The sequence below is a fragment of the Oryza sativa genome, chromosome 9 (assembly GCF_034140825.1).
Source record: "Oryza sativa Japonica Group chromosome 9, ASM3414082v1".
Taxonomy (NCBI): domain Eukaryota; kingdom Viridiplantae; phylum Streptophyta; class Magnoliopsida; order Poales; family Poaceae; genus Oryza; species Oryza sativa.
The window spans coordinates 21,725,827-21,738,144 of record NC_089043.1 but is presented as its reverse complement, the minus strand read 5'-3'; the positions used below and the strand labels follow the sequence as shown (position 1 = coordinate 21,738,144).

General features: G+C 48.2%; 1 protein-coding gene across 1 annotated transcript; it reads right to left on the bottom strand.

Annotated features, from left to right (window-relative positions):
• Positions 1 to 3,153: 3,153 nt before the first annotated feature.
• On the bottom strand, positions 3,154 to 4,631 carry LOC4347276 (uncharacterized). Its single transcript, XM_015755528.3, has 2 exons — positions 4,064 to 4,631; positions 3,154 to 3,728 (listed from the first exon to the last, which is right to left on the bottom strand). The coding sequence occupies exons 1-2, from the start codon at positions 4,502 to 4,504 to the stop codon at positions 3,696 to 3,698; spliced, it is 474 nt and encodes a 157-aa protein (XP_015611014.1). The 5' UTR covers positions 4,505 to 4,631; the 3' UTR covers positions 3,154 to 3,695.
• Between the last annotated feature and the right edge of the window lie 7,687 nt (positions 4,632 to 12,318).

Here is a 12,318-nt window from a genome sequence, read left to right as displayed (position 1 = left end):
ATGCCTTCTATCCTTTTCTTTTCAGTGATTCCAACCAGGAAAAAGTGCACCTAAGGTCCCTCAATTTATCACCGGGATACGAAAACGTCCATGAACCGTAAAACCAAATATGAAGGGTCCCTTAACTATACGAAACCGGTCACCTGAGGACCTTAGGTGGTTTTAAACCTGGTTTTGGTCTACGTGGCGGGTGAGTCAGCATGAGACCCACGTGGGCCCCACATGTCAGCGTGCCACGTCATCATCCCTATCTCTCTTTCCCCTCCTCTCCCTTCCTCCACGTCATCATCCCTATCCAGCGGTAAGTGGCAAAGCCGGCCGGCGGTTGGGGGAAGAGGTCGCCAGAGCGACGCGGGAAAGGAGGACGTCTGGCGGCCGGCGACGTGGCGGCGAGCGAAGAGACGGCGGCGGCGGCTGCGGCTGCGACGAGGGCGGAGCGGGGGAGGAGCAGCGCGCAGGCGGGTGAGGAGCGGCGCAGCACGCGGGCGGGGGAGGAGCGGCGCGGCGCGGCGTGCAGGCGAGGGAGGAGCGGCGGCGGCGACGCATGTCCACGGCACCGGCTGAGTCGGCGGCGGCGGCTCCGGGCAAGGATAGGGTCGCCGTCGCCGTCCGTCCTCTTCTCCTCCACGGTCGCGGCGTGAGCGCGAGACTCTCGGCGCGGCGGTGCTCATGGTCTCCTCGTCAGCGCCAAGGACGGGGCGACCACGGCGGCCTCAGTCCAGAGCGGAGAGACCGGGGGAGAGTGGAGGCCGCCGCCGCCGCCTTGCTCCCCCCTCCGCCGCCTACGCCTTGCTCCTGGTCGCCGGACTCCACCCGCTCCCACCGCCTCATCCTCGGAACCCACACCTCCGACGAGAAGCCCAACCACCTCTTGCCCGTTGACGCCGCCCTCCCGCTTCCGCCCCGCCTGGCGCGCGCGTTGGATGCGGACGGCGGCATTTCCTCCGCTGGCGCGACGCCGGCCGTCGGACCTCCTCCTCTCCCCTCCCCCCGGCGGCCTTCTCCCCACAGCGCTGCCCGTCGCCGGCCTGGGAAAAGTGAGAGAGAAAGGGAGAAGAGGGGGAATATGAGAGAGGTGATGAGGTGGCATCCTGACATGTGGGGCCCACGTGGGTCCCATGCTGACTCAGCCGCCACATAGACTAAAACCGGGGTCAAAACCACCGAAGGATCTCGGGGGACCGGTTTTATATAGTTAAGGGACCTCTTATATCTGGTTTTACGGTTCGAGGATGTTTATGTATCCCGATAACAAGTTGAGGGACCTTCGGTGTACTTTTTCCTTCCAACAAAGCTATATGTGATAAATGGGCTTCTCTTTCCTTTCTAAACTAAGGTCAAGTGCAGACTGGGCCTTGTAGACACAGGCGTTGGGCCTTACCATGGTAAGCTTCTCCCTTCTTCTCCCCTTTGCCCTCAAGCTCAAGTTTTTTTTTTTTTGGATTATGGAGGAAAGTTAAACAAAATCAAGCAACACAAGTTACAACTGACAAATCACGCAGAACACGTCTAGTCTAAGCACCTGAACAGCTGAACACAATGTGGTGGGCAACTGTTAAGCAGTCAGCTTGACTGGTTACCCGGGTCCTAACATTCCAAGCCACAATCCGACCAAAATGACCCCTAAGGTACAACGTGCCGCAGAAGAGCGCAGAGATAGCACCTGGCCCTTTCAGCCGCAGCAGCCTCCTCCTCCCAGCTGTGCGCTGCACCAAAGATACCATTCAAATCAGAATTCAGAGGGAGAGATTTTCAGGTCTCTCTCTAAAAAAAAAAAAGCCAAAAGGATTCAGAGATGGAGATGCTGGGAGTGATTTTTTCAGGTTTCTCTCTCAAGAAAACAAAACGATTCAGAGATGGAGATGCTGTGGTCGCATGCACGCAGATGCAGCAGCAACTGGCCCCCCCTCTCCCTGCCCCTGCGATGAAAATTTTTTTTCCTGATGTGCTGGGCAGTGCAGTGCAGTGCAATGCAGTGCAGGGATTTGTTTTTGTCCTGTGGCCACACCTTTGCTGTCAGAGAGTGCAATGGCAGGGGAGATAGCGGTACTCGTCCAGTATGTAATGGAGATGGATGGCTGGTAGTAGCACGATTGACAGCTAAGTCTCCTCATAAAATTTAACATTGTGCCGGTGATCACCAGGTAGGGGAGGAGGAGGAGGAGCTAGCATTACACGACAGGGAGGGAGATGTGCTAGGGCCCTAAGGGCGTGTTTAGTTGGGGAAAAGAAAATTTTTGGGTGTCACATCGGACGTTTGACTGGATGTCAGAAGGGGTTTTTGGACACGAATGAAAAAACTAATTTCAGAACTCGCTAGGAAACCGCGAGACGAATCTTTTGAGCCTAATTAAGCCGTCATTAGCACATATGAGTTACTATAGCACTTATGGCTAATCACGGACTAATTAGGCTCAAAAGATTCGTCTCGCTATTTCCCCATAACTGTGCAATTAGTTTTTCTTTTTATTTATATTTAATACTCCATGCATATATCCAAAGATTCGATGTGATGTTTTTGGAAAAAACTTGTTAGGAACTAAACGGGCCATGAGGCCGGCCGCGTCAGGACAAGCTGCTCGATCGACTGCTGGCTGGCACCCCGGATAGACTAATGCTTGAACGCCTGGCTCATCAGATGCATGCCACTCGCTGGCTGGCACAATATCCATATATAGCGGTAATTGTGTTCTCGCCTATGCTCTTAGATGCAATTGTTACTCTGCCTATGTTTTTTAAGGTTTATAATTTTAACTCTTATTTTTTTTAAAACGAACCAACTGTTTGCCCCTAGTTTCGACCAACCAACTAGCTGTTTTGTCTCTGTTTCGTTTTAAAAGAAGAAGGGTTTGCGTCCAAAAAAAATTTGCGTCAAAAAAGAAGAAGGGCAAAATCATAAAAAAGAAAACAGAGGTAAAATCATAATTGCATCTAAAGGTTGGAGGCAAGAACACAATCTCCCCATATGTTGTATATGGTCACTGAATTCTCAAGTGTCTTTGTACCATATGTCCATATAGTCCCCACTGTACGTTCTCTCCATTCTTCTTTAATTGAACCATATCTTGCTTGAATACAGGCCAGGCTTGCATTGCCTGATTTGAACATAGTACTAGTTAGCTCCATGACTGTTCAGCAATTGATGGAAGCTAATTAACGTTGAAATGGGCTTCATTGAACTGAAAGCTTGAATTGCTAGCTACTACTAGATTACAAGCATTTTTGTACATAGGGAAAGTGGGGGAGAGAGCGGAGGTGGCGGAAGCAGACAAGCATGGGAACAGCTAAACAACACGTACAAAAGCTAAGCTAGGACCACACCATGTGGGGAAAAATACATTTTTACTGGCCCTTCCAATACAAAACATCAGAGGCGCAGCGGAGTTAATTTGACTACACTGGAACCACCCATCTACCCGACGACGACCATTACCCAAAAACTAGAGATCAAAATTCCCTTTTACACCCAAAAAAGATGCAGCAAAGAGGTAAAAGGAAATGGCCATTTGCCCTGCAGAGTTCTCCATTAGAATGAGCTGCTAAGATCATCAGCAAGAGTGAATATGAGTGATGGCAGACAGCAAGCTGAAAGGCGCATCGCCACCATGCATCCGATCTGGCCAACCATGGCTACTTCAGTTTCACTACTACGTAGTACTCATTGATCAGTAATACACTTCATTGCGTTTGTTGCTTCAGTCTCTCGTGCTCCCTTGACCTCCAAGATCCTACAGGGTTTTGCATACATTTTGTTGTCACTTCAGCAGGAAAATGGTTAACAATGCATGAGTAGTTGTGCCGCTAAAATTTCTGTGCAATCTGGTTCTGGTGGTTAGCAATGCATGAGTAGTACATGCATGCAATGCACATCTATCTCAGGCTCCAAACTTTGAGAAATCTTTGAAGCAGAAAGTGCTTGTACTCTACTGCGCAGGAGGGTCTTGCAGCAAGCAGGGTGTTTTTGAAGATTCGAAAAATGTTGCAATGCGACAAGCAAAATGGGACAATGCAGAGCTGTAGCAGAGTGCATTCATGGCGCAAGAAACAGTGAGCTTGTTATTACCATCTGGGTGTCGGCCGACGACGATGTGGCGCCGGCGGCAGCGTCGGCGGTGGGGGCCTTCTTGGGCGCCTTCTTGAGGCCGAGGAACTCCTTCCACCGAATGTTGGGCGCGCGGGGGACGCGGCCATGGCGGCTGTCCGTGCGCAGCTCGTCGCGGAGCGTGAGTGGCCGGCCGCCGGCGTCGGCGCCGCCGTGGCCGTGCGGGGCCTCCCGGAGCGGCAGGAGGCGGCCCTTGGAGATCAGCTGGTCGGCGGCCATCATCGGGTGGCTGCCGACGGAGAACTCGAAGTCGGCGTCCCCAGGCGCCCGCACCGCCGGCTGCTGCTGCGCCGGCGGCGGCGGCTCGAGCGCGAAGTCGCTGGAAAAGGATATCCTCGGCGCCATGAACGACGACGACTGGTGGTGGTGATGCTCCGGGTTGTACATGTTAACACATGCCATGCATCGACCCCGGCCGGCACACGCGCCCTCTCAATGCCCCGCCCGTCACAGCGATGATCTCGTGTAGCTGGCTAGAACTAGAATTAGCTCGCCGGCTTTACTACGGTGGCCAAGCTATGGAGAATGTGGAGGGGTGGGGTTCCGGAGGGGGTTTTTATAGTGGAACGGATGCTACGGCCGGCGTGGGCGCGTGCAACCGCGTGCATGGGACGGGGGGGGGAGAGCTAGCAGTAGCAGGCGGAGGGGTATAGCATCTAGATCTGCCCGGCGCGCGGGCGCGTGCGAAGCCGTGAAGGGTGGAGGGTGGTAGCCGCGGCCGGCCGCGCGGGCAGGCGGAATGCGTGGATACTGGATGGGCTCGGCGGCTCGCTGTACTTTGGACGAAACGCATTGGGAGCAATGCAAATTTTTTATCAGCCCAATTTAGCTCTCTCGCTTGACCGACTCTAGCTTGGCGCCATTCGGACCAGGCAGGAACAGTGTTAGAAAAACATGTGATATAATCAGTTTTAAGTTACTGGCTAAATACCCGTGCTTTACTATGAAAAAAATATAATGTATTAATATGTTATCCATCTTTTTTTATAGAGAATATTCATGTTAATTTTTAATATTAAGAAGTTTAAAGGGTAATATGTAAAATTTTCAGTGGCGGATTCGCTGTCTCTATCACTATCTTCTTTTAAGGTAGTATAAAACCATTTACAATCATGCATCTGATTTGTCAAATTTTGATTTGCTTGAATTCTCCACCTAAGCATTTGATTGGGTGCAAAATGTTTGAATTCTCATGCATTGAAATCAGTTCTCTAGAAAAAAAAGTACTTATATTGTGTATGAAATTTAAATATTATAAATGCTTATATTTTGAAACGGGAATAGTAGCTGCTTTGCCGAAGAATTGGGGAACTTCATGGCCTTCCAATTACCTTGCAGAACAGACAAATATTCTTGCACACATGTCGTGCTAGCTACCGGACCTACTAGTTCACGACCGAGAGCGCGGTCGATGATTATCAGTTTATCACACTTAATTTGTTCCCAGGTTGCATATAATTTGGGCTGTTTGTCTTGACGCATGCACACACAGACACAGCCCTGCCAAGATGTCCATCAGATCTCAAGCAGAAATCTTGCACACCGTGACAATTAGCTAGGTTCAGAGAAATGGATAGCATTGGAGGGAAAGCTAGATGCCTGGACAAAAACTTGCCAAAAAATATTGCTTGACAAGAGCATAAGGCACATGCATGACGATAATATATATCCCTGGGTGCAAGTGGGAGTGCACTCGCTTGCAGCCTATGACCGACACACTACATTCTCTGCAACGCCTTGGACACCTTTCCGGTTTTCCTATGCCCATGTCCCGCCTAATAACGCCGTAATTGTGGCCGGCATGTGAAGTGCAGGCTAGTACAGTGTACTCTGAATAGTGAACACTTTTATGACCAAGCCAAACTTTGTTTATGCAGCGCTGACTGACCCGACTACTGGGCTGGGACTGCGAGATATGTCACGACAGTTCATATATATTGATAATTTCAGAAACACTTGTTGGAGCATTTAACGTCATCGACTCCTTCGAACGGCGAAGAACCTCTTCATTTAGGCGAAGAATGGCGCCCGCGGTACCCCTGGATAAAAAGACGCAAATGTTAAGGAATGGTCTAATTATTATCAAATAATTAGAAGAGGTAAAGTTTCGAATTCAGGTCACCTAGCCCATCACCTATGGAGCTAGCCAAAAAAATTCCTGGGCGTTTCTCGCGATACCCCTGGATCAATGTAGATTTCCAATAATCACGGATGAACCAATATATAATCCATGTTTAATATATTTTTATGGTCAAACTGGTCTAGGAATAAAAAAAGTCCAAAAAGAAATTTCTTCTGGAGCTTATCGTTGATCTCCTCCGTGCACCAGTCACCGAACTCCTCTAGGGCTATGTTGGTCACCATGCCCCTTGCTGTCAGTGGCGGAGCCAGGATTTTATACTTGTGGGATCAATTACTAGTGGTTTATATTTAAGTAAGATTATTTCTCTAATTTTTTTGGATTTATACATGAAAATCGAGGTTTATAGGGTGTTTTTCAAAAAGCTGTGGGGTCAGCCGACCCCACAGAAATGGCCTAAATCCGCCACTGCTTGCCGTGCCGATCGCCAGGCCAGCCCGTATCCATCGACGCGATGATCTATCCCTTCTTCAGATGAGTCGGTTATCACGTCCCCACTCCCCCCTTGTCTGACACATCGGTCATCGTGGCCCTCCCTTACCGAGCCACTCGCTGCCATCAACGATCAAATCTAGTGGCCATGAGCTTGTTGTCGCTAGATCCTGCGGTTTGGCATCTAGAGAAAGGGAAGGAAGGGCGACGTAACGGCAATGATGATAAGGGAGAAGGAAAACAACGGTGGTGGTGACAACGGTGCCTCTCGATCTTCTAGATAAGATATCCTCCTAGTGACAAGAACTCGTGGGCACCAAATTTGGTGTTGGCAAGCTCTAAGGCATTGATCGTGGCCACTCGCTATAGCTGCTGAAGAAGAGGGCGAGGGGCTCTAGGCAGCAAATGGGGACGACAAGTCGACAATGAGTTGGGTGGCCATGAGTGAATAAACGGGAGAAGGAGGTGACTAAAAGCGCTATCCCTCTTGCATCCTGCATTAGCCCGTCCTCGCACCCAGGACTCACATGTTTTCCTACTTGTACGAGCGCGTCCTAAAGCAAAACCCGCTCCATATTTCTAGTGGGCATAGCTTGAGAGGTCATCTTGCACGACCAAATGCCGTTGCTTGGACTCGCGTCTATGAGCCATTTTTTATGTAGGCAACCAAACATGCCTCATACTGATCTTGTGTAATGGGTGTTTCACATGAGTTCAACCAATTCCTGAATCTGTCATCACCGGCTGCTGAAGGAGTAAAGAACTGTCAGGCAAGTGCTTTTGCTACTCTGCTGTGTAGGTAGATAATCCCTCCGTCCCACCATAAGTGCAGCTTTACACTGTTCATATATAACGTTTGACAGTTTGTCTTATTTTAAAAAAATTATGATTAGTATTTTTGTTGTTATTAGATGATAAAACATGAATAGTATTTTATGTGTGACTAATTTTTTTAATAATTAAATAATAAGATGAACAGTTAAATGTTGAACACGGATACCTACAAGGCTACAATTGTACTAGTACTTATTTTGGATGGAGGTAGTACTAGCAAGATGTCCGTGGGTGTACAGAGGGCGCTATCTACAGGAGGCAGTACGTTACATTGACTGGGCTTGGACCGCAAGTGGATAAGCTGAGGGACGTGGACAGCTCGAAAAGACCACGTGATCCTGAGTAAGATCCTCCTCCCCTCCAACCAGTACGTGAGCCGACCAGTGAACAGTACGTACTACGCCGCTCACATAACACACACACACACTCTCACAGCAGCTGGTCGCTATCGCCCGGGCTCCCTGCATCAGCTTCCCATCCACCGTCTACCTGCAGCTCTGCAGCTATAGCTACGTATAGTACACTGCAGCTGCCGCCATGCGTACTATACGTGTGCAACTGCACCATGCTGCATGCAATGAGCCTTTCAATGGCCGTCCGTTGCATACATTCATGTGTACTCCGTACGCAGCTAGCAAGGACCAGCTGGGAGATGCCGATACCGTCACATATCATTCAGTTTTTGTCCCGTGGTTTTTCTCACTTTCTGGCCAGCCAGCCATCCAGCCGGCTACTACGACGACGTACCTACTCCATCATATCGGATCTGATCTCCTTCCTTCAGTACGCACGTACTAAATTATACTGTGTACTTAGCCTCTTGTACGTATATGTTCAGCATTCATCATCACAGGAATATAGGATGATTAATCCTACGGTGTAGTACTACTGCAGACTATACAATGTTTCATATATATGCACGTGGCTGAGCTAGCGGTTGTGGGTTCTCAAAACTCGAAAACAACAGTGGTTCTCCCTGACTTTTTACCTTGTGGCTGCTGCATGCATGCACGATTAGCATCTTTTTTTTTTTGAGAAACGATTAGCATCTTTTACTACCATCATTGTTTTTTAACAGATCACATCGTTAAGTTTCAAACACATGTTCACTGGTTTTTTCATTTTTCCTTTTGTGAAAACTTATTTTACGAACAAACCCTAAAAAATGGATCGTTTTTGCGGCGCCAACATCATTAGCGTTGTACTCCAACGTAACGGCGCCGATGACATCGGCGCAATCCTCTTAGCCTCGTTGGAGAAACTAAGTCACTCATACGAGGGGGTGGTGCCAATGTCATTAACACCGAGCACCTATTTGCAAAAAAAGTTGAAAAAACTTATTTCTATAAAAAATAGTTACAAATAGGTCCTCGGTGCCAACACCATTGGCATAAATGACCTATTTGTAAATATTTTTATTATAAATAAGTCTTTTTTTACGAATAGGTCTTTTTCAAGTTTTTTTTTAAAAAATAGGTCATCGACACCAATGACGTTAACGTCGTGAAAATGGTCTATTTTCAGAATAAGTTTTTCAGTCAATTTGTAAAATAATTTTTCAAAAAGATCTAAAATGCAAAAAAAAAATCAAGCACACGTACATACTATCATTCGTATTAGTCAAAAGTTTTGTGCAAATGCATAAGATATGAATTGTGCTTAAAGTACTGTTAGCGATAAAACTAATCACAATAAAATAAATTATAATTACATATTTTTTAAAAATAAGATAAATGGTCAAACGTGTGTCCAAAAATTAAGAATGTAATCTACTGAATGGATAGTGTGATCCGGGCACCTGCAGGGTGCAAACTATCCACTCCTATCCTATGTGGACGTGAAGATTCTGCTCCACGATCATCACAATTGTGGTTGTTAACATTTTCGATCGACTAGCATTGTGGTGTGCATGCAAATTAAGGTCCAGGCGTGATGCGTGCGTGCATGAACCCCTTCTGGGGAGATGTACGTGCCGGAGAACGCGTGGTGCCTTTAGTACTCGGTCCCTGGTCAAAACGGGAAGAATAAATGGCTTGTACAAGGTGAGGAGAGGATCGTACTGTGTGCTCTCTCCCTCCCTCTCTCTCTCTCTCTCTCTCTCTCTCTCTCTCTCTCTGCAGGAGTACAGGAATTATAACGTGCTCGACCTTCTCCACGCGCCGTGCTCTCCGCGCGCGGTTAATTGTGTGATCGGCAACCGTGCATGCACGCGGCTGACCCGGCGCCGGCGGAGGAGCACGCGCGCGCGACGCGGGCGCACGGAGCCCAGGGCACTGTGCGTGTCCGACTGTCCGGTGGCGCGCGCGGGCGCGGCCCTCGCGCCAGCCAGCCATCGAGATCGTGCGCGCATGCACGCCCTGCTGCTTGCCCCGGCGCCAACGCGCGATGCTTGTGGGGGCCGGACGGCGGCGGCCTTGCGTTCGCGTGTGCCCCTTTCGCCGCCGCTTTTGAGCGCGGTACTGTTTGAGTTCTCGCGCGCGCCGGCAGGCGCACGCGGCTGGGAATCGACGGCCGACGAGCTGTCTCGCAGTCGCATGCGTTGTACTACTGTCGACGACAACGGGCACGGGCGCGCGAAGGAATTGATCCTTGGAAAAGTCAGTTTACAACGCATGCAACTATGCAAGTGCATATGCTCACAATATACTTTTTCTTTTTTACTGGTTAAGAAACACCCGAGTGTTTTTTAGCTACTCCACAAGGTGGTGGACTAGACGAATTGGGCTTGAAGCCTCACCCTATCTAATTATTTAATATTAGGTTCTTCTCTAATATTTATATTTTTTTAGTTTTTTTTTTACTTGTTGTTTGCTAATCTCATTTTTTCAACGGAGTAGGATATTGACACGGAATAAAAAATATTACCAAATAAAATTAAGTGTTTTTCAAGTGGAATTTACTTATGGATGATATCATTTTTACACTCTGTTCACGTGTGACTGTTTACAGTAGAATTACTTCCTTTTGGCTGATTTACTCTTTTTTTATGATTACACAAAAAAAATGCATACACACACGCCACTACACATGTGACATCACACCCACACCTTCGCGAATATGCGCCTAACACATATTTTACCTTCACGAATACGTGTCTAAGGCATATTTTTGAGATGGAAACTAGTCGCATATCCCTGATCTCACTATTTCTATTGAAAGTTTAACTGCATGTTCATAATATTTGTGAGCAACATGATTTGAATCTTCATGGGTGAAGTCTTACCCTTTTTGGCTGATTTACGTACACATGAAACGTGAATAGTCTCATAGGGTAGATCATTGTCTTGAGTGGATCATGAGTGATACACCTAGGATGCTAGCTATATTGGCCACTATGTGTAGTACTGCGTACTACGTAGGTGACCTGAATCTTTTCATGGATGTACATACATGACCAGCTCCTCCCGGAGATATCCGCAAGTACCCCCTGGCTAGCTATCGGACCCTATATATCCGACGGGCACTACAGATCCGGTAGCATCTAGCTGGGGTAAGAGCAAGTTCAATAGTATAGTCAACTACTAGCTCCAATTCATCTATAGCCAATCTAATAGCTCATTCATACAATAGTTACATACTACACTATTAATACTTAGTCTCACCTGTTATAGACACATTGCGTCTTGGAGTCCGTGCTACAGCTGGCTACAAATTTGTAGCCCGCTGCTTTTCTCTCTCCTAGTTTATCTTCTTAAAATATGTTTGTAGCTGGCTTATAGCCTGCTATTGTACCTTAGTGAGCACTCATCACTTGGTCAGTGCCTCACTGAAAAGAAGGTGTCATAGAGCCGGGGCCATCTGCATGGACGACATTGCGTCGCTACTATTTCGCCACGTGAAGCGTCAGACAGATGGTCTCCTTGGGTAGGAGTAGTAAACTGGAGTGCAGTAGGTTTGCCTCGTCGTGGAGTATAGGAGTAAGTAATGGAGCAGTAAATTGCATCCATCCCCTCCCTAGCCTGGACCTGGACGGAGTAGTACGACGAGTCGTACCAGATGCTGATACTAGTGGCAGCCAAGGTCAACAAGACCAAACTTTTTTTTTTCACGTCTCTACTCCGTTTAAGAGCGAGCATAATATAAGGCTATAAGAAAACTAAATGCTGAGGTGGTTGAGATAGTAGAGGAGAGAGATGAGAAGCGGGCTATAGGAAAAAAAAAACCTGTGAGACAAACATATAAGCCATATATTTATAGTGAAGAGTTAACCACTATACGAGTGAGCTGAGAAATAGACTATAAAGATATACTCCTCCGTACAAAAATATAAGCATCTAGCTGTATTATTATCTTGCTCTAACTGGAATCCACGACACGCCGGCATTGCATTGCATTGCATGCAACGACGCTGCGAACAGGCGCGGCTTTCCACGTAAATAACGGTAAATTTGTTCAAAGACCAGGCTTTTCTTTCTGGGTTCCCGTGTTGGCCCGCCCGGCTGACCGGCCAGCCGGCGCCCGCTCGGCGCGCGGCATTTATGCGCCTAGCTAGCTGCAGCATGGGCCGCTCGGAGCAATAAAAACCGCATCGGAAACAGCACTTCCAGAACGTCCACAGGCTGCAGCTGCTCACATTTTTCTTTTAAAAAAAAAGATCGGGGAGATCAGCGATGAGCCGATGATTGATCAATGAATTGATGAATTCAGCCCACTGATCGAACGAGCTTGCAGCGTGGCCCGCCATGGCCAGCGAGCGAGCGACCGAGCTCGTCGCGAGCAGGAGCAGCAGCAACCAGTGGAGGCCGGCGAGAGATCAGCATGCGGCTGCAGGCTAGCCAGGGGCTGCAGCTTAGCTACTGGTGCAGTGGCT